Source organism: Ctenocephalides felis, unplaced genomic scaffold (genome assembly GCF_003426905.1).
Source record: "Ctenocephalides felis isolate EL2017-DRISC unplaced genomic scaffold, ASM342690v1 CF-g0.4_SCAFFOLD_01886, whole genome shotgun sequence".
NCBI classification, from domain to species: domain Eukaryota; kingdom Metazoa; phylum Arthropoda; class Insecta; order Siphonaptera; family Pulicidae; genus Ctenocephalides; species Ctenocephalides felis.
The window spans coordinates 124,699,994-124,727,825 of NW_020538040.1; the positions used below are offsets into that span (position 1 = coordinate 124,699,994).

At 29.3% G+C, this 27,832-nt stretch overlaps 1 protein-coding gene and 1 pseudogene across 3 annotated transcripts in view; both read right to left on the reverse strand.

The window, feature by feature from the left end:
• The window catches only part of LOC113375858, a 22,252-nt pseudogene extending 19,823 nt beyond the window's left edge, over positions 1-2,429 (reverse strand).
• Positions 2,430-7,046: 4,617 nt separating this feature from the next.
• Positions 7,047-27,832, reverse strand: part of LOC113378777 (chloride intracellular channel exc-4-like) — a 134,455-nt gene continuing 113,669 nt past the window's right edge. The window contains exons 3-7 of one of the 3 annotated variants that reach the window (XM_026619371.1): positions 24,791-24,955; positions 20,883-21,125; positions 13,923-14,033; positions 11,745-11,762; positions 7,047-7,724 (exon numbers count right to left, since the gene is read on the reverse strand). In XM_026619371.1, coding sequence (XP_026475156.1) covers positions 7,647-7,724; positions 11,745-11,762; positions 13,923-14,033; positions 20,883-21,125; positions 24,791-24,955 — 615 coding nt within the window. In that variant the 3' untranslated portion in view covers positions 7,047-7,646. Of the gene's footprint in view, positions 7,725-11,744; positions 11,766-13,922; positions 14,034-20,882; positions 21,126-24,790; positions 24,956-27,832 lie in introns of all 3 variants that reach the window. The other 2 variants (XM_026619370.1, XM_026619372.1) reach the window with 2 other exon arrangements.

A 27,832-nucleotide genomic window follows, 5' to 3' on the forward strand; every position in this document is an offset into this window, starting at 1 on the left:
AATGATTCCTTTACATTCTCCATTTTCCATTAGCAAATCCATCGCAAATTATTCAATAAAAATATTGACAGTTTACCGTAAAGTTTGCCCGTAAGAGCATGTATCATTGCATGGCCTGTTCTGCACATACATTACAATTAATTAAAGTTTTAAATAATTTGTATATTGTTAAAAAACCAATAGAATTCTTTGGTAACAGTGATTTTATTAAGTATACTCATAATCATTTTTATTTATGTATTAAGTAATATACCTATCAGCGCAGGCGCAACTCCTGGCCGCTTTTCCGCCTTGCCTCCCATAATTTTTCATCTGCCCACCAAAAGCTCGTTGATAAATTTTCCCTCTTTAGTTCGTGAAAAATTCATTCCATACTGTTCAAGTTCCGCAATCGACCGTTTGCTTCACGTGTCATATAATGTATTGCGTCTTGATCACCAAGCCAATCCGAGCCCTTCACGGTATCGTAAAAGTGCCATTTCCAATTGTCGGAGCTCATATTTCCTAATAAATTTTATAAATGAACTAGTTGTAAGTGGTATTTTGCCGTAAGGCAAGCTGCATAAATTTTAATAAAATTGAGATTTAGATAATTAGATAAAATTTTTAATTGTTTATTTCGAAAATAAAGTTTTCGCTTTCGCTGACAACTAATCAATGCAATTTTAATTGATATTTTTCAAACATATTTTTTTTTGTGGCTTGAAATATTTTAGAATGTTCATTCAAAACAAACTCTATCGTTGGTAAATTAAAAACGCAAAATATTTTTTTCAGCACTTAATTTCGAAGAAACGGCTCGACCAATCTTTCTCAAAAACTTATCAGTACGATTCCCAAATTATATCGGATGAACGATTTTTTAAATTTTGTAAATATAGTCCAGTCATTTGGTCGTTTTGCCGGTACAGTACTCCGGGAATTCTGAAAATTGGTAACCTTATGGATTTCGAGGTGCTCTTTACGAAAATCAACTTTGCCACCTCAAATTTGAACGGCAAGTTGCCGCTATATTGGAAAAATGGCGTCAAACTACAGCTTTTTTAAAATATCTCCTTTCTGGCTGATTTTACGATAAAAGTATCTATGTACGTATCTATGTACGAATTAAACTAGATAAAATTTCCTACAATTCTCAGAAAACCGTTTTTTTGTAAAATTGATAGTTTGAGAGTACGGCCGCCTTAAAGTCTTTGCTGCTCTCGCCGTAGTATCAAATCTCTCCATATATGACAGCACTTTGAACTTGACCACATTCTCTCTAATAAACAAATATTTTCAATGTTAAATTAAGCGAATAAGATCTAGAAATGAAATAATTCAAATATTTTTCTGTTTTTTTGCTGATTTTTTAACACTTCAAGCTACTTACTTATAGCTACTTTGCCATTGAAGTGCTAAAAAATCAGCAAAAAAACAGAAAAATATTTGAATTATTTTATTTCTAGACCGGCAACAGCCTTTTTTGCACCAAAAGACTGGACTAATAGGTTTAGGATTTTTTGCGAAAGCGTGAATGAGAAATTTTGCTGCTAAATCTAATTAAATTGGCTGGGCCAATCGTCTCAAAACAACTAACCAACGCATTATTTTCGAGTTTCATTACATGTTTTTTTAAATTTTTAAATCGGTTTAGCCGCTTTTAAGAAAAACGAAGACAAAAGATAAATAATCGGTTCACATACTCCGACTTGAAACGACGAGAAAACATAAAATTAGCAAATAGGACTTTCTGGCAAAAACATAAAGTTTTCTATTAATATAAGATTTCTTTCCAAGGGGTAACTAAAGGGGTAATTATACAGGTGAGGTTTGAAGAAGGGATTTGACAAAAAATCATAAAATATTACAGGTAATTATTTTTATTCTGGATTTAAAGCTAATTCTCCGAAAAGTAGGGACCAAAATATACGTGATGTTCGGTGGGGGTTGAGGGTAATTATAAATCATCAAAAGAGAGAAAGGATAAAGAATGCCTTAAATAATATCATGTTGCCCCAAAGATCGTGGACCAAATAAAATTTTTGGAACTGCCACTAGAATAACTTATGTGTGAACGAAAAGGCGCGCCAGGCGCATTTTTACAACTGACCCATGGCCGCATTGATGCCTCCCTGTGCAGCGACCGTATGAGAACGAGTTGGGAACAATTTCGTTACAACTGCGACTTTAAATCCTTCGGCGAGAAGACCAACGGCAGCTCTTAGGCCAGCACCTCCCGCCCCCACAATTACGGTATCGAAAAAGTGGTCCACTACGAGATATTCTTTTGACGCCGGTTTTTTCTTAGAAGTTTTGGCATTCTGTTTTTCTTGATTGGCTTCTTTTCCAGTGTGCCCATGACGAATGCAAGTAAGTAAGAAAGCAGGACGAGCTCTAGTTATCTAAAGATAATCAACTTGTACACTGATCATCACAAGTTTAGCAATTAATAAGTTATGTCAACCTTATGAAATGTATAGCTGCATTTATAAATAATCGAGTAATTTTTACAGTATTTTTCTTACTTCTAAGAATTCAAGTTAAGATTTATTATAACTTAACAGCGGTTAAATAATATATGTATATTATTACCAAAAAACATAAAATTGCTCAAAATTTATGACAGTTGCATAAATTGCGGACATGAAATGACATTCGCAGCCTTGTTGCTTATACGTACCTGATACAAGTTTAAAAATGGTTTTGCGCAATTGAAAATTTCCATCATTATACTTATATTTATTTACTAATTATATACTTAAAACGTCATTTAAGGGAATAAGTAAAAATGTATAAAAACAAAACATTTGTCAAATTCCAAATAATCATTACTAGATGATCAGTGATGATTGAAATTTATGGTAACTCAAACTTTATTTTGATAAATACTAAAATCTGTAAAGTATTTATAAATGTATAAGTCAAATTATTATTAACTTCCCGTAGGGCAAGTTATAGTAATCGCAAAAAAATCGAAAATGAAAATTTTTATATATCTTTACGTTTCAAAGGTTTCTTAACATTTTGGCATACCTTAGAAAAAATGGATGTATGTGTGTGCGTGTGTGTGTGTATGTAAGTACGTGTGTGTATGTATGTGCGGATACGAATTTTCGTCGACGATTTCGGGAACACGGATCAACCGATTTAAATAATTCAAAAAACATTCGATTCGTATTGATAAGGAGACGTGCTGATTAGTTTTTGGCGCAGGGAGGTCGAGCCGTTCCGAAGATACGGGGCAAAAAGTGCCGAAAACGGTAACTCAGTTTTTAAGAGAACGGAGCGTCCGATTTTAATAATTCAAAAAACATTTTACTTATATTGACAAGGTGAAGAACCGATCAAATTTTCATAAAGGCAGGTCTAGCGGTTTCGGAGATCTAATGAAAAAAGTAAAAAAAAAGTCATTTGGCGGTCAAAAATGATCATTAGACTTATGCACATCAAATTATCAGATATTTTATAGAGATTTTAACAATAAGTATGAATTTGGTATACAGTCCTATGAGTTCCGTACCAATGTTTACGCGTTAGACGGCGACGCGGCGCTTACGCGCATTGATATTTCGTCTTTATGCAGTTAAAGCAGTACGATTGCTTTGAAAAAAAGTTTAGATTTTCCATAATATGTCAAAATAAAGAAAACATTTTTTTTCAAAAAAAAAAAATTAAAAAAAAAAATTTTTTTAAAAAAAAAATTTTTTTCAATAAAAAGTAATTTCTGGTCCAATTTATAGTTTCTCAAAAATCTTATTTTTTCGAAGTAAATTTTTTTCAAAAATGTTAATCGTTTTTAAAAAAAAAATTTGTACGGAAAGTTCCAGCAATTTGCCTTAAGGCACGATGCCTTAATTGCCTTAAGACAGAATTCCACTTACATCTAGTTTTTCAGATAAAGTAATAAGTAACAAAAAATAAATAAAAAGTACACTGGTGGTAAGTTTTTTTGCTGCAATCATCATAAGTTTTCCGATCTTGTGAGGGCCTAGATGAATTTTTCTGCGCGAATTTTATCGATAAGTAAGAATTAAAAAAAACATCAAAATGTTGAATTGAATATTTTGCGAGCAACGAATTGCCGAAGTGCCTAGGTGCTGCGGCGTCCACTGGCTTCGGCACATAAATATTTAAAAAAAAATTAAAACTTATTTTTCAAAATTAAAAATCTTCGAACTATTTAACGCTTACTTATTGAACAAAATTATATCAAATAGATAAGATAGAATAGAATCTAGAGGATAAATAATTCTCTTAGTTCTGGCAATATGAAATCATAAAAAACGAATATAATGAATTATGATACATATTACTATATTGCATAAAATTTTGTAGTGTTCTGCTTACTTTTTCTCATTTTATTCATTTCATTTAAAATATTTAAACAGCGATCAGAAAAATGAAAAACGAAAAGAAGTGCATTAAGGTTTTAAGCCAAATTGCAAGAACCCGCATTCCCGTAAGGAAAATTATTTTTTAAAAAAACTATTCAATTTTTTTTTTAATTTTTAGAAAGAACTGTTTTTATATTATGAAATTTTAAAAAAAAAAAAGAACTTTTTCGTTACGGAAAGTTCCTGCAATTAGCATTAAGGCCCTAATTCGCAGTCTAACGGACAAATATTGGTACGGAATCCATAGAAATATGAACAAAATTTGTTATTATCAAAATTTTTATAAAATATCCTAGAATTCGATGTGCATAGGTCAAATGATCATTGTTGACCGCCAAATAGCATTTGTTTACTTTTTTATTGAATCTACAAAACCGCTAGACCAGCCATGAATTTTGAAAAATTTATTGGTTCTTCATTTCGTCAATACAAATAACGGCTTCGTTATCTAAAAAACAAATTTCCATATTTAACACTTTTTGCCCCGTATCTTCGAAACGGCTGGACCTGACCTTGCTAAAAACTCATATGCACGTCAATACGAACTGAATGTTTTTTGAATTATTGAAATCGGTAGATCCGTGTTCACAAAAAATTGTATCCGCATACACAAAAATATATCAATTTTTAACTTCCCGCAGGGTAAGTTATAGTAATCGCAAAAAATCGAAAATGAAAATTTTTATATATCTTTACGTTTCAGGGGTTTCTGAACATTTTGGCATACCTTAGAAAAAATGGATGTATGTGTGTGTGTGTGTGTGTGTGTGTGTGTGTGCGTGTGTGTATGTATGTGCGGATACAAATTTTCGTCGACGATTTCGGGAACACGGATCAACCGATTTGAATAATTCAAAAAACATTCGATTCGTATTGATAAGGAGACGTGCTGATTAGTTTTTGGCGAAGGCAGGTCTAGCCGTTCCGGAGATACGGGGCAAAAAGTGCCGAAAACGGTAACTCAGTTTTTAAGAGAACGGAGCGTCCGATTTTAATAATTCAAAAAACATTTTACTTGTATTGACAAGGTAAAAAATTGATCATATTTTCATAAAGGCAGGTCTAGCGGTTTCGGAGATCTAACGAAAAAAGTATAAAAAAATGCCATTTGGCGGTCAAAAATGATCATTAGACATATGCACATCAAATTTTCAGATATTTTATAGAGATTTTAACAATAAGTATAAATTTTGTTTATTTTCCTATGGGTTCCGTATCAATGTTTACCCGTTAGACAGCGACGCCGCGCTTACGCGCTTTATATTTTGTCTCTATGCAGTTAAAGCAGCACGATTGCTTTGAAAAACAAGTTCAGATCTTCCAAAATATGTCAAAATAAAGAAAACATTTTTTTTTCAAAACAAAAAAATTTAAAAAAAAATTTTTTTTTTTTAAATTTAAAAAAAAATTTTTTTTTTCAAAAAAAAGTAATTTTTTGTCCAATTTATAGTTTCTCAAAAATCTTATTTTTTCGAAGTAAATTTTTTTCAAAAATGTTAATCGTTTTTAAAAAAAATAATAATTTTTGGTACGGGAAGTTTCAGCAATTTGCCTTAAGGCACGATGCCCTAATTGCCTTAAGACAGAATTCCACTTACAGCTAGTTTCTAAGATATTACAAAATGTTCAGAAACCTTCAAAACGTAAGGATATGCAAAAACTTTCATTTTCGATTTTTTCGCGATTACTACAACCTATTCTACGGGAGGTTAATTATAAATAAGGTAAATAGCATTTGAAATAAAACAAGTTTAGTATTTCAAAGATTGTATATTAAAATAAATTCAGCATTTGACTGACATACATTTCATAAGTACGTGCGAATATCATATACAATACATGAAATTTAACAAAATTTAACATTTCTTCATACTTGCTGTAAATCTTACAAAAAGGATTAATTACAATTCAACAGAGAACGCTTTTCTTAATATATATTTAGTAAAATCTATAAAGCACTTTCCTGGTAGAACAAATAAATTCAATAAGACAATAGCATGTGCCTGTAAGTGGACTTACAATTTATGTTTTATACAACTGTACATTACTAATATACACAACATTTGCTACGCTTCCGAAGATTACATGAAACAAACAGAGAAAATGGCAAAGTACAAGATTTAAACAATATGTAAAATATATTATGTCTTTTAATTTAAAATGAATTTATATATTTTTTTACTATAACTAGTTAATGAATTATATAAATATTTTAAATATTGTTAAGCACTGGTTAATTTTCGTATAACTGCTATGCAAAATACTGTTAGATTTGAATTAATTTTACTGAATCAAATGAAAAAAAGCAAAGAAAACCAGATACTTCAAGTAAACTACACGTAAATAAAGAATGTTTGCATAATATGATATTATTATACTCACAATGTTCTTTTGTGCGAAGTAATTGACAAGTTTTTTGAATACTAAACAGGTATGTAAAATAATATGTATATAATAATTATATGCACATTTCTTAAATAACTGATTAGTTGTCAAAATCACACGAAATGTTAGCTACACAATATTTTAAAATGCTAACTAAATGTCTAAATCACCTCTGGATCGGAAGCTAAGTAGTCATCAAAACAATGTTTTCCTTAATTTACGGTTAAAATTAACATTAATATTACAATTGTTAGAACATACATTTTAATATATTCATCTAACATTAAACTCCATCACGAAAATTTGTAAATATAAACATAATATAACACGATTATAATTTATTGTATACAACTTAACTAAATTAGTTTCTCAAACATTTAATACTAAATACATTATATTATAGTACACATATTGTAAGATAATTTTTTTCAAAAAACAAATTTTGAATGTTAGTTTTGGATAGTTTACACAGATAGTACTTCAAAATATACAAATTCGTATATGTTATTTATGCTATATCACCAATTTATACATAAGCATCTAAAAATTCTTACAGAATTACTGAAACATAAGATAAAATATGTTCAAAAATATGATTGACGTATCACTGGCAGCTTTGTAATATTAATATTGAACGATATGCCAATTGCAATTGCGAAATATATTATAGTACGTTATAATTATAATGAAACTCTTGGTGTATTAAGCAAAGAAAAGATTCCTAACTGATGGCATTTGTAAAAATGGTAATCGAACTTTGGATACATCATAACGCTTACTAATCGTATTTTAATATGAATAATTTATTTGGAACGGTAACATATACAGATAATCATGTTTAGTATTATCCAAATTACTAATTTTGTTTTAAATACTTCTTTCCTATCAGCCTGAAACGTCGACTGGAATCGATGTGGTGAACGTTGGCGTTTCTAGCTCCTCGTGCTTCTTCATTTTCATCATCTGCGAAATGAAAAAGATATTCGGTGAAACAGATATGACACTCGTCTCGAGTGCGAAAGCCCGATAAAAACAATCTCTCTGTAATAAAACAGTAATGAAGCTGAAATCAGTCATCGGCAACCTTTTCACGAAGTATATTTCGTGCTGATTTATAAATGTGTCCGTCAACTTGTGTAGGTGGAAAACTTGTTTGTTTTTTATCAGAAGATCGTTGCAATAAAGTAATTAGATTTCACATTAAGGAACCAATTTTCGGATAAAAAAGTTAAGAAACAATGTTATCATAAATGCAACAAATTGTTTCACTTATGATAACACACGCGTGAAGTCGAACTAATGTATCTAATCCGACGTTTGTGCCATTTGGAGGTTAGGTTTTAGAAGTACAGATGACCTCCGCATAACACAGTACTCATATAACACAGATTTGCCCTAGCACGGTTTAAAAATTTAAACTATCCCCATTATAACACGACACTTTTAAAGCACGCTCTAACACGGTTTGAGAATTAAGAAAACCATAATAAAATGAAAAATATAGTAAAACCTATGAAAAACAAACTTTATTTAATCTAAAATTATAAAAATCGCCGTACAATAGCTTTATAAATGTGATGAAACTAATGCAAAATTTAACTCATTTGATTTTTAATATTTAATAATATTTTTTCAAAAAAAATTCTAGAATTTTCCGAACAATCAGTGAATTAGTCTTAAACAAAGAATTAAATGACCATAACATTTTAATAAAAATAACTTTGTATGTGGTAAATATATAAATATCTTTTCGTTAAAAGCAACTATTCGCAAATATTTTTTTTTTGCAAAAAAATTTGCACGGATCTGGAGGTAGTACAGAAAACTGCTCAGAGAATGAGCATATCATGCAAAAAAAGATCGTGTTTGATGATAGCACTTACTTGTTAATTATGACAAAAAATATATATATAATTTATGTAATTCAAATTAATAAATATAACAATATTTATTATAAAATCATGATATAAAGCACGTTTTTTAGATTTCTTGGAACGTAACCCCTCGTTTTGTAGTTATTTGTCCCGTATAACACGGATTCGTATAACACGCCAGTTTTTTTTGGAACGTAACTACCGTGATATACGGGGGTTACCTGTAAATACATCTACCCCGCGTTTTACATGATCTATGCTAAATCAATATCTCTATAAAAAGCTCTTTTTAATATGATGAATAACAAACATATTGAACAAAAAATAAATATTAACATATTTAATGTCAAACACATTTAATTTTAATATCAAAAACATTTAATGAATAATAAGAATATTAATTTATTTTAGTAATAAAACAAAACCCTCACGTACGATTTTTGCTGTAAATTCACTATGTTCGTTTTTATCGATATCGGATAGACTAATTTTCTTATCATTACTCTATTTTTTCAATAATTAGATAAGTATTAAAAAAATTAGTGATTTTCATCTTTTGATATTGTCAAACTATATTTTTGTAAATTATAAATTTTGAAAAAAAAATTATGTTATTTGCTCACCTTGAATAAATTATGTAACTCTTCAACTATATATATAAACACTAATTAGAAACAAATTTGAAAAACAATGATGCTCTTTGTATTGGTATTGCAAAATTGATAGCTCAAACATACATTAAATTTAGTTTTGATCATAAAACGGGAAACGGGAATCTTATCTATATATTTCCATCATCAACATAGACTATTAGGAATCCGTAACTGTAACATACATTTTGTAGTCTTGTATTTTACAGAAAAGCTATGAAAATTTTATTGTAGATACAAGCTAATTATATTTTAGTGTGTATAATTTCGTGTAAATGCAAAATAATAAATTTCGTTAAAAAAATATTTTCAAAAACAGTGTAAGATGGAAAACGTGTAAACGAGTATATAATATAATAGTGTAAAAAGCTCGATCGAACAGCAAAGATGTACCTTTTTGACAGTTTCTCGATTTCTCAACAAAAAAGTCCGGTTTTTAGGTAAATAACTAAACTAATTTATCCAAGAATTGGCCCCTAAAACTTTTTAATGACTAATAAAGTATAAACTTAAAATACCACATCATATTAAACACTGACGGAAACAGCTTTTTATAATGATTTTCGTTTTGCACAGTTTTTATATAATATTGAACTTTCTGAGTTACGCGGTTTTTCATGGAATCTACCATCCGTGTAAAACGCGGGATCATTGTGATCTTTAATCATCATTGAATTCTTCTATTATCAATATACTTTCAATCACATAAATCTCGCAGGAACTAAATTCAAATTTCGCATGTAAAAAAACAAACATTATTTAAAATACATGACTAGTTATAATATAAAGTTATAAATTTATGTTACTTTGAATAATTATTTGTTATCAAGTTACAAACCGGTTATTAGTTTAAGAAATAATTACATAATTTTTTTTTCTCCGAATAAAATAGTTATGTTACCGGTCTTTTTTGTAAAATAATCGCATGAGTAGTAACAAAATATCAAAAAGCTATTTGTTTGCTGTTCTATCGAGAAATTTGTTTACACTATATCGACTTCTAAAACCTAATCTCGTAATGACACAAATGCCATATAACAATATTATTATAAGCGCAACTTTTTGTTGTCACTTATCTATTAAGCACACGCGTAAAGTCGAACTAATGTCATTTGGAGGTTAGGTTTAAGAAGTAGTTAACTTGTAAAACGCTTGATCGTACAGCAAAGACATAGCGATTCCAACTCACGCAATTATTTAATAAAAGAGACCGGTAATATAACAGTTATTTTAACTGAGAATTGGCCCCTGTAAGTAGTAAATATCTAAAAATAAAAAAAAAGTGAAAGTATTAAACATTATTATCGAAAAATGATTTAATTTATATTTTATATTTAATAATATTCAATAATAACCAATTCGAATGCATAAAACTTTAAGTAAAGTCAGAATGATTAATAACTATAAAAAATTACTCGTATTATGTTATACATAACAAATAGTGTCAATCAAAAATTGAATTAGTTAGCATTTTACTTGTTACCCAATTGAGCAAGTAAAAAATATAGGTCATAGGTTGCCGATGCCTCTCTCCAGTCATTATTAGATCCCAAACTGATAGACACAGAAATGAATCACAAAATCTTTTCAATGCCACAATAACGCAATATAAACGTTAAAACAGTTTTTTAGGACAAGATGACATCAAGCTTTATGTTACTTGATGTTCTCACAAACAGTCATAATTTTATTAAAGAGAGTACCTACATGTTTAAAACAATAATTTCCCAAATCAAAATTGTAACTGCATCCCAAGCATTTTCTGTGAATTTTTTGCAATAAATGGATCATTTTAATTTAAGAAAATAACAACCAAAAAGTTTTAGCAGAACTCTCATAACTCCAACGTGTTTTCATGAAATACCATAATTAGAATGATTAAACGTTAAATTAACAAACTAAATAAACTAAATTTTATATTATATAATATACAATAGTAAAAGTGATCCATCTATTAACCTCATAATATAACAAATCATTAACAATAAAAAATATATAAAACAAATAAAACATAACTATTCTAAAAACAAAACCGAAGACAAAGAATTATTATGGCTAAACCAATGAAAACTTTCACATATAATCTTTCATAGAAACTTTTATGGTCAATGTGCATTTTGTGACATAAATAAATGTTAAATACAAATGGAAAATAATAAGAGTTTATAAAATCATACATATAGTTTTTTGACTATATGATTAAATCAGCAATGGGAATTAGTGCATTAATTGTATAATAAAATAGGCAAAATATTTAAAATAATCACATACACAACAAATACAACAAGCTGAACTATATATTAAATTAGTGGCTGACAAATGTTTTTATAAAATTTATTTATATATAAATGTTAGATAAGCATGCGCAACAAAGCCAAGCAAATAAAATCAGTGATAAAACTGATCAAAGTCTATAAAAAAAGCTACAATTAAACATTTTTATCTTTTCAGTACTGTACCTGGTTATTGCTGATCCTCTGCTGTTTGCATGAAAACAACAAATAAGATAAACAAATTAGTTAAATCAAACATATATTAGCATTAATAAGCTACTTATTATGCAATTATGACAGAGATGGACAACGGTTGGGTTAAAAAATTATTTAAAAAAAAATAAAAATATTGCAGTTTGCAATTTTACTTAACCATTAACAAGACATTCATGAACAAACATCTAAATTAAATTTACTTTTACGCAACACAATTTTAAATTGTTTCGCAGAAAAGTAGGTACTTATGGATATATACATATTTTTTAAAAATGTGAATAAAATTAAACAGTTTTTGATTACATGCTGACTATTTAGTTAATTTCGTAAATTACTCCAACAAAAGTTGTCTATCTCTGATACACAAAATTCAAAATCATTCATTTGCGTTTGTTGCGTACGCAAAAATTTCATACTTATAAAATACATAGCGAGTGATATATAAATAAAATGCCTTATTTATTTACAAAAATTTTTGCAAAATAGATTTTCTTTAATTAAATATGTTATTTACAAAATGCTCATTGCCCAATGCCTAGGTTAGAAAATACAAATTGCGACATCATCTGTAATAATATAAATATATAAAAAGTATGTACGCGTAAAATTTATTTGAAAACCACTATACAAAAATATTATAGACAATTTTCTGCTGCGTAATTTAATATATTAAAAATAAATACAAAGTAAAAATAAATAATTATATCAAACTATTTCTTATTTTTGGAAGTTAGTATTTAGAACAAAAATCGCAATCTTATGCAACCAAGAAATATTTTTCATAAGTATGATTATCTTAAAGAATTTAATATAAATTATATCGATAATTACACTAATGAAAATTTCTGTAATTTGAATATGATGTCAGAACGTTGTCACATAGAATTGATAATAATAAAAAATATTTAAAAAAACATACTTTTTATAACAAAATTATAATTTCAGCGAGTTGAAATAAAAAATAGCTTAAATATTGATTAAAGTAATATTAACCCAATAACATAGTAATGCCCAATTTAGTAATTGTTTCGATTCAATTCAAGGATTATTTTGTTAGCCAATATTATTTATTTATTTGGAATATATGACAATTATCATGACTTAAAAATAAGTTTATAAGAACAATAATCAAGTCTCAAACTCTCACAAAATTAGAACCTTCATGTTTCAAATATAATGTCATTTTTTTTCTACAATTTTAAAATTTTGTGATTCGGACGCTATTTTATAACAAAATAACTGCCCATAAACCCATCTTCAATCTAAAAAAAATTACATATGCAGCTAGATTTCAGAATACAAAAGTAAGATACTCAAATCCGCAAGAATGATTGGCCCGAGTTGCCGACCTCTGCACTACGCAAAGCAGTAGAAATGACATATAACCCCATCCATCATGTTTTAAATAAAGATATTAAAAAATATGTGAAACCGTTTATAACTTAAAATCTTTTTTTATTCCATTGAAGTTCGTTGAAGAAAATACCGAACATATGGGAAAAAAAACGAAGTAGCGAAGCACAAGTGTCAATGATTATAAGTCCGATTCTGCCGTAAAATAGACCAATGTTACGAAAGCTTCTCATTGAAAATGGTACCAAATACTGTCAAAATGCCATATTTGTGAGTTTTCTAGGTTAGGTATTTTATCTAAACGCCTGTCTGCACATCAATCACATGGCATTTTGGCAGTATTTAGTAACATTTTATATGAAAAGCGCTGCGTAACATAGCCCCTACGTAACAATGGTTTATTTTACGGCAGAATCGGCCCCTATTAATATATATGCCTGTGCATACATGCTTCCATGCATTACCTTATAAATGCAATAATTAAAAACACGTTCGCTGAAGAAAACATTCTAGATTTTGAGATATAATTGGAATTCAAAATAATTACTTTATCGCAAAATTTAAGGATGCTGAGAACAATTATCTGAAAAAACTATAAATATTACATGCTATTAACTAAATGTTCAGTGCAAAATTCGGATAAAAAATTGCATGCGTACGTATATGCATATGCGCAACATTCGATTTAAATAGAAACTGTAGAAAAATTTACTGAATTTTAATTATTTCATTAGATTGCGTTGTGCAGTAAATATTCAAAGCAAATTTAAGCAAGAATAATAATTAGATGAATACCTGTTGCAGTTTATAGTGGTTGATGATATCTTGGTCGGCTGGGCACGACTGGGTGAATGCGTCCAACTGGTACATGTGATACATATAACGCCATAAGGCGGTTAGATTGCTCTGCAAGTGAAATAAAAATGGTAAATTTAATTACTTTTAATGAGATTTTGATTGTTAATATGGCGAATAAAATTCTGAATTATAGATGCTCAAGCATATCATAACTTGTGAACGCCATGATATTGAAAAAGTTATGATAAAAATTGTTCTTCCATTTGATTTTGATTTGATAAAGGTGTATAAATAATATTGTACAATATATAGTAGGTTAAACCTACTTACTAGGTTGCTTTAAGGGATAGGTTTTATCTACGGTTAAGAATGTGTACTTACATGTCGTCGGTTAATATTAAAATGAAATGTTTTAGAATACTCTAAAGCCGTGATTTCCAACCTGTGGAGCGCGTTCCTTCTGGAGCCTGCGATGCGGTTAAAAGGGAGGCGTACAGCTTCAACACAACCGCAACATTTTTTTTTAATTAGAATAGGGGAGAGGGCGAGGTGTAAATAAGGTTGGAAACCACTGCTCTAAACTACATTGTTTATTTTAACCTGTTTATATGAGCTCGCCCGTAGGTAAGCGGTTAAGAGCGACAGGACTTGATTCAGAGGTCCCGGGTTCGATAGCCATTTCGAGCAACCTGCTGTCAGGCAGCAGTGACAACGATTTTCACTTGGAAATATAGATAGCAATATGTTTCCAAGTGAAAATAGCCCTCACTCGGCATTGCTGCATCAATAAAAATATTCGCTCTATTGCACAAATTGTAATACTAATATATCGTACAGATATATGACAACTGATTGGGTTGCCATCTGTGAAACAGATTAATACTAACAATTAGCACAGCTATAGAACTATTAGATTCTGATTGCTGTTAAAAAAACCTCGTTATATAGAATATAATATAAAGCATCGAACTAAATTAAATTCGAATTAAATTAAATTTGAATAATATTACTATAAGTTATTTAAAACAACGTTAAAAATAAAATTTACGTTTAGAAAACTACCAATTTTTTAAACTTTATTAATTTAACGCCATTGCTTCGATTCTACCAAACATTGATTCATTCCTCAAATAGAAAAATATTATAATTGAAACTATAACATATCTGTTATAAAGTAAATGAAAATAAAAATCTTATAATTATAAACAAGCATGAAATGTAGGGAAGACTGGGTACGGTTGTGCCAAGGTACGGTAGAGACAGTCGTCATAATAGCTAAACAATACTGAATTTGAGATAGCGTCCGTGATAAAAATGAAGTATGTATGTTTGTTCGAACAAGTTCATCCTATTATTGTCTATTATTGAATTGATTCAGCGCCCTGCATAAACATGATTTGTAGGCCGCATTGCTTTTAAAGAATGAAAATTTTTGTTCGATTTCTATTAATAATAACTGTTGCATGTATACAGATAGATCATAATGTTTAAAATTTTGCTGCAAGTTGAACATTAGTAGTTAATTACCAGCAATTAGTTTCTGCGCAGATAATTTAGTTCAGTCATAACAATGTTTTGTTTTCAAAATTGTGCGTTGAGTACGGGTAATATTTCTTGTCCTTTTCGGGTGAAGATTAAACACATAAAAAGATAGGGAAAATCTAACTTTACTTAGATAAAATAGGAAAGAGAAAGGGAAAGGAAAATTCAATATAAGAAAAAAAAGTTTTCACGAATATTTTCTTGTTAACTTCGTATAAAAAAATAAGTTGGTTATATATATTGTTACATTATATCCATAATCATAGATTAGTTTAAATGATTATATTGTGTTGTATTAGATATTTCTGATTTCCATTTTGGTATTTGAAGTTATTGCTACTTAATCTATGTTTATGTCTGCTACGACCGTCCTGGGGGTGTGGACGGTTGTTTGTTAACTTCCCGAAGGAGAAGTTTATGTTTTCATAAAAAAATCCGATTCGCTAATTTTATGTTTTCTCGACATTTCAAGCCATTCTGAATCGAATGAGACCAAATTTGGAAAAAGTATGTATGTGTGAATGTGTATGTGAACAGATTTTTTGCCGTAAATCAACGTTTTCTCAAAAACGGCTGGACCAAATTTAAAAATTTAAAAGCCATTCGATGTATCTCGATGAGGACTAGCGTCCTCATTTTGTGCGACGATCGGCCGGGCCGTTGCTTTGTAAATCGCAGAAAAATAAAAAAAAATTCGTCCACGTTGTAGCCCGCAATTCCGAATCGATTTTAAAAATTCAAAAACCGTTCGATAGATATTGGTTGGGAATCGTGCTGATTAGTTTTTGGTAAAGATCGGCCGGGCCGTTTTCTTGTAATAAAGTTTAAAAAACAAAAAATTTAGACGATTTTTATTATTATTTTTTTGACGGTAGATACCATAGTCTTATAGATCATACTAAAATATCATACTAAAAAATTCGTCAAAGTTTGCAAAAATTGGTATCGTTGTTTTGGCATTTGTCAATATTAGACCTTTGATCGACGTTTTCTCAAAAACTCCTGAACCGATTTGCGAAATTTAAAAGCCATTCGATGTATGATGAGGACTATCTTTTGTCAGTTTTGTGCGACGATCTGCCGAGGCGTTTCTTTGCAATTTGAAAAAAAGTGTTAAACTTTTTGTCCACATTTAAGCTCATACTACCGAATCGATTTTGAAAAATCGAAAACTTTTCGAAAGATATTAGTTGGGAATGATACTGATCAGTTTTAGGTGAAAATCTACCGAGCCGTTTTCTTGTAATTAACTGTTGAAAAAAAAAATTTAAGCCGATTTTTATGGAACTTTTTTTGGTGATATATATCATGGTCTTATAGAACTTACTGAAATATTACGGTCTTACAACATGTAGTTTAATTTTAAAAATTCATCAAAGTTTGAAAAAATGAGTAGTTTTTTTGACGTTTGGTAAATTTAAAATTAGACGATTTACTTGGCATAGCGATAGAGTACTTGGTCTTAATGAACATACTAAACCATTAAAATCCTACGGAAACTGGTTCAATTATAAAAATTGTTGATTTTTAAAAATTTGCTCTTAGAAAATAATTCGAGTTAACGTGATTGTTCGCGTTCAATGATATGTAATAAATCCACTCGGAATACTCATAAATTATATTTTATTGAATAAGTCGTTTATTTAACAATTCGGGAAGTTCATGTAACTTGCCTCAAGGCTAAATACCAATACCAACTAGTTATATATGATTTTGAAGCAATAATTGAAAAAAATCCTCATCGCTGATTTGTGGAAATATCTGTCGAGAATCAACTGATCTTCAAGCGAGTGGCATCTAATCTAATTGCGGGGAAAATTATGAATCAGGCAGACGAACGGACGAAAGGAGGCGAAACATGTGCGAATTCCACGTCGACGTACATCTAATTAACATCACAAGAAGTAGAGAACGATGCCAAGAATAATCAACAAAGTTGCTAACGATTTACACAAATATTCTCCGTTTTGCCTCTGCTACTCGGAGCAAAAAAAAAAAACAATTTTTTAATCATTCGTGTAAATATCATTGGCGAGCAAATCTAGAATGTTGATAACGGTAAGATGTATTATGTAGATAAATGTAGGATTGTCAATTCTAACAACTAAGACTGCGGCAATTGTCGGCTATGTAATAATCATGATCAGAGTGGGGACAGCGATATTAACTCAAAACGCAATATTTTAATGAAATATTTAAAAAAATCCTGTACAAGGTAAGTTACGTATCATTAATTTATGCCCTGTATAACGTAGTACATACTTCTTCAATATTTTGGTTTCGATTTGAACTTACTAATTGAACCTGTTCTGTATAATTAGATTATAATGATTAGAATTGCAAATTGAAAAATTAATTACATATATAATATTATAACAAGCAAGTTTTCATTCAGACATCCAAGTATTAAAAAAACTAATGGTAAGTTAGGTTTATTTTATCTTAATTTACTGCTTTTACTTCCCGTAGAGTAAGTTACAATGACAAAAAAATCGAAAATGAATTTTGTTGCATATTTTTATGTTTTAAAACCTTCAGAACATTTTGACAAAACGTATGTATGTGTGTATGTACGGATGTAAATCATCCGATTTGAATGATTCAAAAATATTCGATTTCTATTGATGAGATAGCGTGCTGATTAAATATTGGCCATGGCAGGTCCAGCAATTTCGAAGATACAGGGCAAGAAGCGCCAAAAATGGTAATTCAGTGTTTGAGGGAACTGAGCGTCCGATTTGAATGATTTAAAAAATATTTTACTTGCTTAACAAAATGAAGATATGATTAAATTTTTGAAATGACAGATTCAAAATCTCCACAGAATTGGGGATGAAAAATGAAAAAGTAAAAAAATTCCATTATGCACATCAAATGATCAGATATTTTATAGAAATTTAAATATTAACTATAAATTTTGTTTACATTTCAATGGGTTTCGTACCAAGAAATCTCCTTTAAATTTCACGGAAATACAAGTTTTAGTTAATAAAAAAGTAATGATGTTAAATATTGAAAACACGTAACTCGTGGACAGCTCAAGCCAGTAGTTTCCAACCTTTTCATATTGCCCCCACCCCTTAATTACTCCAATCTAATTTTATAAATACTCAATTAATTTTATACTTTATTGTAAATTAATAAACAATATTACATAAAAACTAGTGGGGTGGGTGGCATCGTGCCTTAAGGCAAATTGCTGGAACTTCCCGTACCGTAACGAAACGTTCGAGGAATATTGAATGTTTTCAAATAGATTATTATAAATATTGTATTATTGTCTAATATTTATAATAATTATATAAACTGAATTGCAGAGTTGAAATTATTTGTTTAAAGTATATTAGAACTATAGTCAGAATTAAAAATAAAATCTGAATTATTTTCGATATACAAAAAATTAAAAAAAAAAAAAAAAAAAAAAAAAAAATTGTACAAAATTTTTTTTTCCAAAATTAATTATTTTGTTAAGACAAGCAGAAAGTTCTTTAAATCAATTGAATCGGACGCTTAGTTCTCTCAAAAACTGCCATTTTTTGTACATTTAGCTCTGTATCTCCGAAATGGCTGGGCCTGCCTTTGCGAAAAACTAATAACCCTTTCTCCCAATCATTACTAATGGAATGTTTTTTAGATCATTCAAATCGGATGCTCCGTTCTCTCAAAAACTCGATTTCTATTTTCTGCACTCTTTGCTCCTTATCTCCGTAACTGCTGGACCTGTCTTTGCCAAAAACTAATCAGCTCTTCTCCTTATTAATAGGAATCGAATGTTTTTTAAACCATTCAAATCGGTTGATCCGTACGCCCGAAAACGTGGACGAAAATTTGTATCCATACATACATACACACACACACACACACACACACACACACATCCATTTTTTCTGAGGTATGCCAAAACGTTCAGAAACCTTCAAAACGTCGAGAAATGTAAAAATTTTCAATTCCGATTTTCGGCCCATTACAATAACTTACCCTACGGGAAGTTAATAATTATATATTAATTCAATTTTTATATCATTTAATTTGTTTTTTTTGAAAATAGTATTTTGAAAATAGCTGTACGCCCCCCTTGAGAGGTTGCGCAACTAAGGTTGGAAACCGATAGACTTAAGTAGTATAACTAGCTGTAAGTGGAATTCTGTCTTAAGGCAATTATGGCATCGTGTCTAAAGGCAAATTGCTGGAACTTCCCGTACCAAAAATTATTATAATTTAAAAACGATTAACATTTTTGAAAAAAACTTACTTCGAAAAAATAAGATTTTTGAAATACTTTTTTTTGAAAAAAAATGTTTTTTTTATTGACATATTTTGGAAGATCTAAACTTTTTTTCAAAGCAATCGTACTGCTTTAACTGCATAGAGACAAAATATAAGCGTAAGCGCCGCGTCGCTGTCTAACGGATAAACATTGGTACGGAACCCATAGGGATGTAAACAAAATTTATACTTATTGTTAAAATCTCTATAAAATATCTGATAATTTGATGTGCATATGCCTAATGATCATTTTTTACCGCCAAATGGCTTTTTTTTTTTACTTTTTTCGTTAGATCTCCAAAACTGCTAGACCTGCCCTTATGAAAATTTGATCAATTTTTCATCTTGTCAATACGAGTAAAATGTTTTTTGAATTATTAAAATCGGACGTTCCGTTCTCTTAAAAACTGAGGTACTGTTTTTGGCACTTTTTGCCCCATATCTTTGGAACGGCTAGACCTGCCTCCGCCAAAAACTAATCAGCACGTCTCCTTATCAATACAAATCGAATGTTTTTTGAATAATTCAAATCGGTTGATCCGTGTTCCCGAAATCGTCACACACACACACATACATCCATTTTTTCTAAGGTATGCCAAAATGTTAAAAAACCTTTGAAACGTAAAGATATATAAAAATTTTCATATTCGATTTTTTTGCGATTGCTATAACTTACCCTACGGGAAGTTAATAACCAAACAATATTACTAATACGTTTGTTATGGGAGTTACTGGATACTGGTGACCGACGTATGGACGCAGTAAATAATAAAGGTGCATAATTGCAATAGATATAATTACTGATACTATTATTATCAAAATATTTTGAATAAATTAAAGCAATATAAAACATACCACATACCAATTCTGTTCATATGTGATATTTTTTATGAGAGGGTCCACTATTAGTGTCGGACCAGCTAATCAAAAAAAAAAATGCACTAATTTTAACTATTTGGTTTAATTAAAAATAATGCTTAAAATCATTATATGCATCGCATAACTGCATGATATGATTGCATAATATGCATGGCAAAACGTTACTTTGGGGCGCTTTGGAATACCGACGGATAATGTTTTCGGTGTCAAAGGTTTGAGTAAAACAATTCTTTACTGATCACATGAAATTATGATTCTATATCTAATTACCGGAATTTCAAATTCGACGAAATACTTGGCGGCGACCCTGATGTGTTGTAACCTGGGCATCAGTTCGCAGTCGAAGCAGCACATGGTGTCGCCCGTTAGGAATCTCGTGCCGCGCCGCGCCAAATGGTCGTTGATTTTCCTCAGGTGGCTCAGCAGACTATTGCTTTTTACGTCATCCTTTTTGACTAAAACCAACTTCAATTTAGAGTACAAATTCTCGATGAGTGTTGCCACTTCTTTATCCTGTTGGACAAAAATATATAATTTTATATAATATCATATTTAGATACAATGAATATACAACAGCAAATAATAATATATAGTCAATAATATAGTTATATGTTCATATGAGGTAAGGCGAGGCATAAAGGTCCAATTTGACTTTGAGCAATTATATTGTGAAATAATAACAAATAACACATGTCTAATAAACAAGTTGTTTATTAGACTGATAGTCAGATAGTTGTTTAAAACAACTATCTGACTATCTGACTATGTTCAGTAAAACTCGCAGATAGTCAGATAGTTGTTCAAAACAACTATCTGATTATCTGACTATGTTCAGTAAAACTCGCAGCCAATTATTATAGATGTGTTTTTTTTGCTGTTATTCAAAAACTTGTAACCTGGTCTTCTTACCCAAACAGGTCCAATGTCTTATTTTTAATTTTAAAGGAATTTTACGAAATAATAGCTACATTATTGAATCTATGCAAAATATAAATTTCGTGGGTACATTTTTTACAGAGATAAGAATGTATATAACCTTGATATGGTATTTTGTCGAAAATATTCATCACCAGAAATTAAATAACTAGTTATATAATTTATCTTTTGTAAAATTGCTTTCTTTACTGAATTTACTCTTTTTATTCTTTACATCTTTGCCAGAGTAAAGGTTCTGTTTATCCTTTATACCCTAGCCGCGTGTGAAATTTTATAGGGGTTATATAAAAAAACTGTTCAATCTAACTTCAAATTGGCAATACATTTTATAAAACAATTAACTTAAATACTTAAAAATTATATTAAGGTCTCGTAAACTCAACAACAATGCTCACAATCAAAAAATCTAAAAACGAATGAAAATACTTTTGTTATGGATTTTCAAATATTGCTGTTTATCTCACGATAGCAACTTTGCAAGAAACAAGGTGATAGCTAGTTATACATTTTCCTCATCTACTTTTAAAAATTATTAAAATATTATTATCTTTACTTGCTTTTGAAACATCGGTGGTGAACCTTTTTATCCGCCGACCTTTAAGCCCCGCTCTACCCTTTCAAATAACATGCTGCTAATAAAAAGTGAAGATTTCCATAAAAATCTTTATTGTATCAAACACTTCGAGGCCAAATTTCCGTAACAAAGCGTTGTTATGAAAGCTCTCCTTTCTTCATAGAAATTAGTAAAAAAAACTGCCAAATTGCAATGCATTTGCTGAGCAGACGGGCTTTTCAGATAAACGCGCAACATTTAGATTTTATTTTATTATTCACATTTCTTTCCATATATAAAATAAGGTAGAACGCCAATATTTAAAATCCTCCATTAATAACAAAAAGGTCGGACTAACCGTTTAGTACAATAATAATATCATTGCAGTTGAAATCAGATTATATTTAATATCAGAATAATTGAGCTGCAATTATATTTCGTTGAGGTACCTATAGGTGACAATTCGGTTACAAAACTGATGAGTAAAAAAACTGATTACCATAATATGCGCTCAATAAAAAATATATATTCTTAAATACTTTCAATATCAATCATCACCCACTAATTTAAGATTAACATTCTCATATATAATTAATATGTATGCCATTAAAATTTGTATTTGTTCTAGATCACTTATTCCAATGTGTTTTAAAATGATCCACAAAAATCTTATAATAAAAAGCATATAAAAGATTCCCGCTGTAAATTCTGAGACTAACATAAAATGTTATTTTATTATTTTTTAGATCAGTGCATACTTAGAACACAAAACTAAACAAATGTATATTTTTAGAATAGTTAAGAGCATATGTAAGTATAGTAACGTCTATTTAAGATGTTCATTTATTGACTTTGAACTAACCGATATCTTTAAAAAAAAACAGCAGAGAAGATTGAATAAAAATAACATCTTGAGAAAAAATTATATATCAATTATGAAATATTGCATACAATACTTGAATTTGATGTTTTTTCAATGCAAGGGCAATGAAAATCAAAGATGCAATAAATCTATTATGTTTTCCTACTATTTGTTTCGACTATACATCATCAATTAAAAGCAAACGTCAAAACTACAGGAGACGTATTAATAATAATAATAATTAAGAAGACTTGTGAACTAAAGTAACATGCAACTTGGGTTAGAAAAGTTTCTTTTAATTGTCTCTAAGCTGGTAAGTTTTTATAGATGCGTGCAAGAAACGTAGCAATATATCAATAATGTAATACTACAGTAGAAGTCCATTAGTCCGGGACGCTCGAGATCAGCCTAAGTGTCAAAAATTCCGGACTATCAGGCGGTAATCATAAAAACAATTGGGTTAATAATTAAACTACAAAAATATTACAAAGTGATGAAAATGGTCTTTAAAGAGGCAGCAGTCACTAGTACATGGAAAACCGGTTAATTTGTCTTTGTTTTCCTTAAAAACCTTGCCTGCTAGTGTGGAGTTAAATATTACGAGCCACAAATTTCTGAAATACGTCTTGGTATTTTTCTGCAGAAGTTTGGCTTGCTGAATTTTTGTTTTTCCACTATATCAAGTCTTTAAATTTCATGTCGAAACTTAAAGTTTCTGACCCGAATAATTACATACACTTTCAGCAACTCCTAAACCTTGACCGAATTTTTTGCCTTTTCAACGATCATTGACCCTATTACAGGCTTTCCTTCTAAGCTTTGGCCCTATTACAGGCTATCCCAAACCATTTGAACAATACACAAACTACCTTTATTATCTTTAGTTTTAGTTTTTTAATGTTTATCTAGAAGCCAATGTTTTAATTGTTACCGACTAAGTTACAAACTTCGTCAGATAATGCCAAACAGTTGATGAGCTCTCGAGCGTATTTATTTGCTATACACAGTTTTGAATAAAGAAAATTTTCCGGAACAATGCCGGACTACCGGTCATTCCGGACAGTTGGGTGCCAAACTAATGGGTTTTTACTATATTTATATTACAACAAATTTGGAAAAATATTATTTTTAACTATTCTGAATAATAAAAGATATTATTATCAAAATACAGTAATACCCCGCTTAACGCTGTATCGTTTAGCGTTGTTTCGGTATGGGCTCTTATTTCAACCCAAGTTTCGAAGGGAGAAATGTGAAAGATATCGAAAAAATAATTCAAGAAGCAGCATAGTCTTTCTAATGGTGAGCTCAAAAAATAAACTGAATAATAAGAAAACAAAAATGTTAATAGCAGTTATTCAGAGGAAGAGCAAAAAGAACTTTTGATGGCGTTTGTCAAAAGGAGTTTGTCTACCATAACTGAAATAATGGACTGAAATAATGGAAATAATTTTGAGAGGCACTTCTGCCTCAAAAGTAGGCAAAACACTAAAAACGCGGAAAGCTAACAAAATATGACCGACTTATAATTTTAAGTTATTCAAGAATTTTCGTGTTGTTATTTATATTTAGTTTCTATTTTTGCAAGAAATAATGATGTGGTATTAATTTTGGCTTTAAGAAATAAATGTTTGGTTTTATTTTTATCAAAAAAATATACTTTTTAAATTTAATACATAATCAATTTCCTAGCCATCTTTCCCTAACCCCAATATTTCCATGTAAAGATAGCCTCGTTTAGCGCTATTTCGCATTATGATAGAAAGTATCCCCCACGTTAAGCGGAGTATTACTGTAAGCGTATATATATACAAATATTCAAATTACCTGAACAAAAAGATTGTGTCCTCCAGGGACACTCTTCATGATGTGACGTTCGATTTTGTCGTTTTCTAGCACGGCCAGGCCATTGTCGATTAGAATTGGCGGCGGCGTCGCTTCAAAATTTGTACGGAAATCCGGTGGAGGTTTTTGCATGTCTACTGTTGTAACCTGAAAATAAATCAAATTATAAAATGAATGTATATCAAAACCATCAAAATCTATTTTGTATATGAGTTCTACTTTATTTATGACTTATCATAATACTTTTTACCATCAAATAAGTAACAAAAAAGTCTCAATTAGCTTAATAACAAAATTACGTTAACATTACCAATATATAGTCTGCCAAAATTATACTCCACTAATTACAAAACCAATCATTATCATCACGAGACAATTAACAGTATAAAAATAACTTTTTTCGTTAATATAAAATTCTAACATAAGTTGCAAACATAAATTTCTATTAACTATTAAGTCATTTATTTCTAATGGAAGTGAAATAATCTATATGCGGGGAGTGATGTGGCATTCAAGTCAGCTTTGACATTAGAGAATAAAAAATATTATGTCATGACATATAGATATTTTTGTAAACTGTATTTTATAATATATTTTTTATAAAGCTGGAAATAGTTCTTTATAAATTAACACATATTCACATATGTATTCTCATTTTATCGAAAAAAACGACTACTAAAACTTTAAACGTTTGATAGATAAAATTTAATCTTTGAATTTAACGATTCTATTTACAGGATGTAAGAAAACGTTTTTTTTAAAGAAAGTTGGTGTTCTAAAATAGCTGACAGTAAACTGATCAGTCTGTAGGATAATCATGTATATATAATAACAATTGAGATTTAGTTGTTGAGACAAAATGTTCAACTTTGTATTTCAAAATTTAAGTTCTCGTATGCATTAAAAACTAATCAATGCGATTCACAATTGATATCTTTCAAACAGACTTATATTACATACATTAATTGTATATAATGCACAATTACGTGCAACTTCTATGACTTTGTATAATTAAACCACGTTTCGTGAGACTATAATATATTAGGATGTTCGTTCAGAATCTAAACGATCTAAACTTTAGATCATGAACCCTGGGCGATGTTTGCCAAACACTAATCAGCACGAACCACATAATCGCGATTTCTTGCTAATTCTGAAAAAAACAGCTCAATTGTCTCACAAATTAAAATAAACGAACATTTATTTTAGAAATAAACTCATAATATTAAGACAAAAAATAAGAAAAATGTATATACCATTTCTGTAAATTTTATTATAGTCACTTTTTTGACAATAATTATTGAATTAAATTTCTTCATTTGAGATTTATAAACTAAAAATTTAAAAATAGAAATTTCCCAAAATAAGAGAATCTGCTACAACCAAAAAAGTTACTTGTTATTACATGAAAAAGATTAATGAAACACCTAAGTAAATATTAAATAAAATATAATTTTCTTGTAATTTTTTATAAAAATTTCAGAATATAAAATTGATACTACTCCATGATGTTAAATTCTAATTTGTAACGTAATTCAACTGTAATATTGACAAAAGTTGTCAATACGATTTCTAGTGCTATTTTGGAAACAATGATAACAAGATTATTATTTATATTATTTTTAATAAGTAATATCCTAGTAAATATAAGATTTGCAAGGCCAAACCTAAACTTTATGGTTTAATATTCCAAAAATTCTAAAACGATAAAGCCTATGTTAAGTCACAAAGACATTGCCGACAACGATTAACCAATTTGAAAATTTTTGTGTCAATTTTCATAATACTATAATCGTGATAAGATAAAAAAATTTATAGGAACCTTGAAAGAATCATAGGAATGATGCAATGGTACAAGTATTCATGATTAACCAATTACTTATCGTAAGCGTCAGATCATTGTTATCGCAAGACTAATTCAATATTAACAATATGTATAATTACGAATTTCAAACAATATTATCTAAAACACTAAATTTCTTTGCACCAGTCGACCGTGATATAAAACACTTGTTAAAACAAGAATATTTTTAAATGCTGGCAATGTCAAAACCATAAAAGCTAAATTAAAATTAATCTCTAAAAAATCGAGTTTAAATTCAGACAAAAGATATAAATAGTATCCATATTATTTTATAAAACTATGACAATTATTGTATCGTGTTAATTAAAACTACTTAGGGCTCTTTTCAAATGCTCATAGTATGAACTTCATACAATTAGCATAAATCTACAAAAAAACTTATTTGCTTGTATTTTTTTATTATAAAATCAGATCAACTAGGATTTATTTTTCTGTTAAACTTTATTACTCATGCATTTTTTTTCATTTTTATTTAGATATATTGTATTATCTTCAAGCATCTAGGGAATTTAACTCCTATGTTTATAGCTCTGATGTAAAATATCATAAATCGTAATTAAAAACATTTATAAATTTTAATATTAATTTTTATAATAAATAAACGACACATGTCTGTGGCGTTGAATTGTATCCACCTCAATACATATATTTATATGTATATGTAATATGTTGTTCTAAAAATGATTTTGAAAAAAAAAATCCACTTATGCATTCATTAACTTCAAAAAGCCTTTTGTCATTATTATTTGAGTACTATAATAAAATCAAGAACAACTGACTTAGGCTTGAGCGGGACTGAAAGGACCATGGGTAAAAAGTCCAACACTGACATTTCAAAAACAAGTAAAGTTAAGAATTTTGTTAACAATAATATTTGAAAGTAAAGAGAAAAAATGTATAATCATCATCTTGATTCTTACGACGTTGCTATAGGGAGATGAATGGCAATGTTTGAAAATCCATAACAAAAGCATATTCTTACGTAGTTAGTTTTGTTAGTTGTGAGCGCTATTGTTTAGTTTAAGAGACCTTAATATAATTTTTAGGTACACGTTATTTAATTGTTTTATACGATAGTTTAATAAGTTAGATTTAATAGATTTTTTTATAACGTCTATAAAAGCTTGCATCTGGTTGAGGTAAAAAAGACTACCTAAACC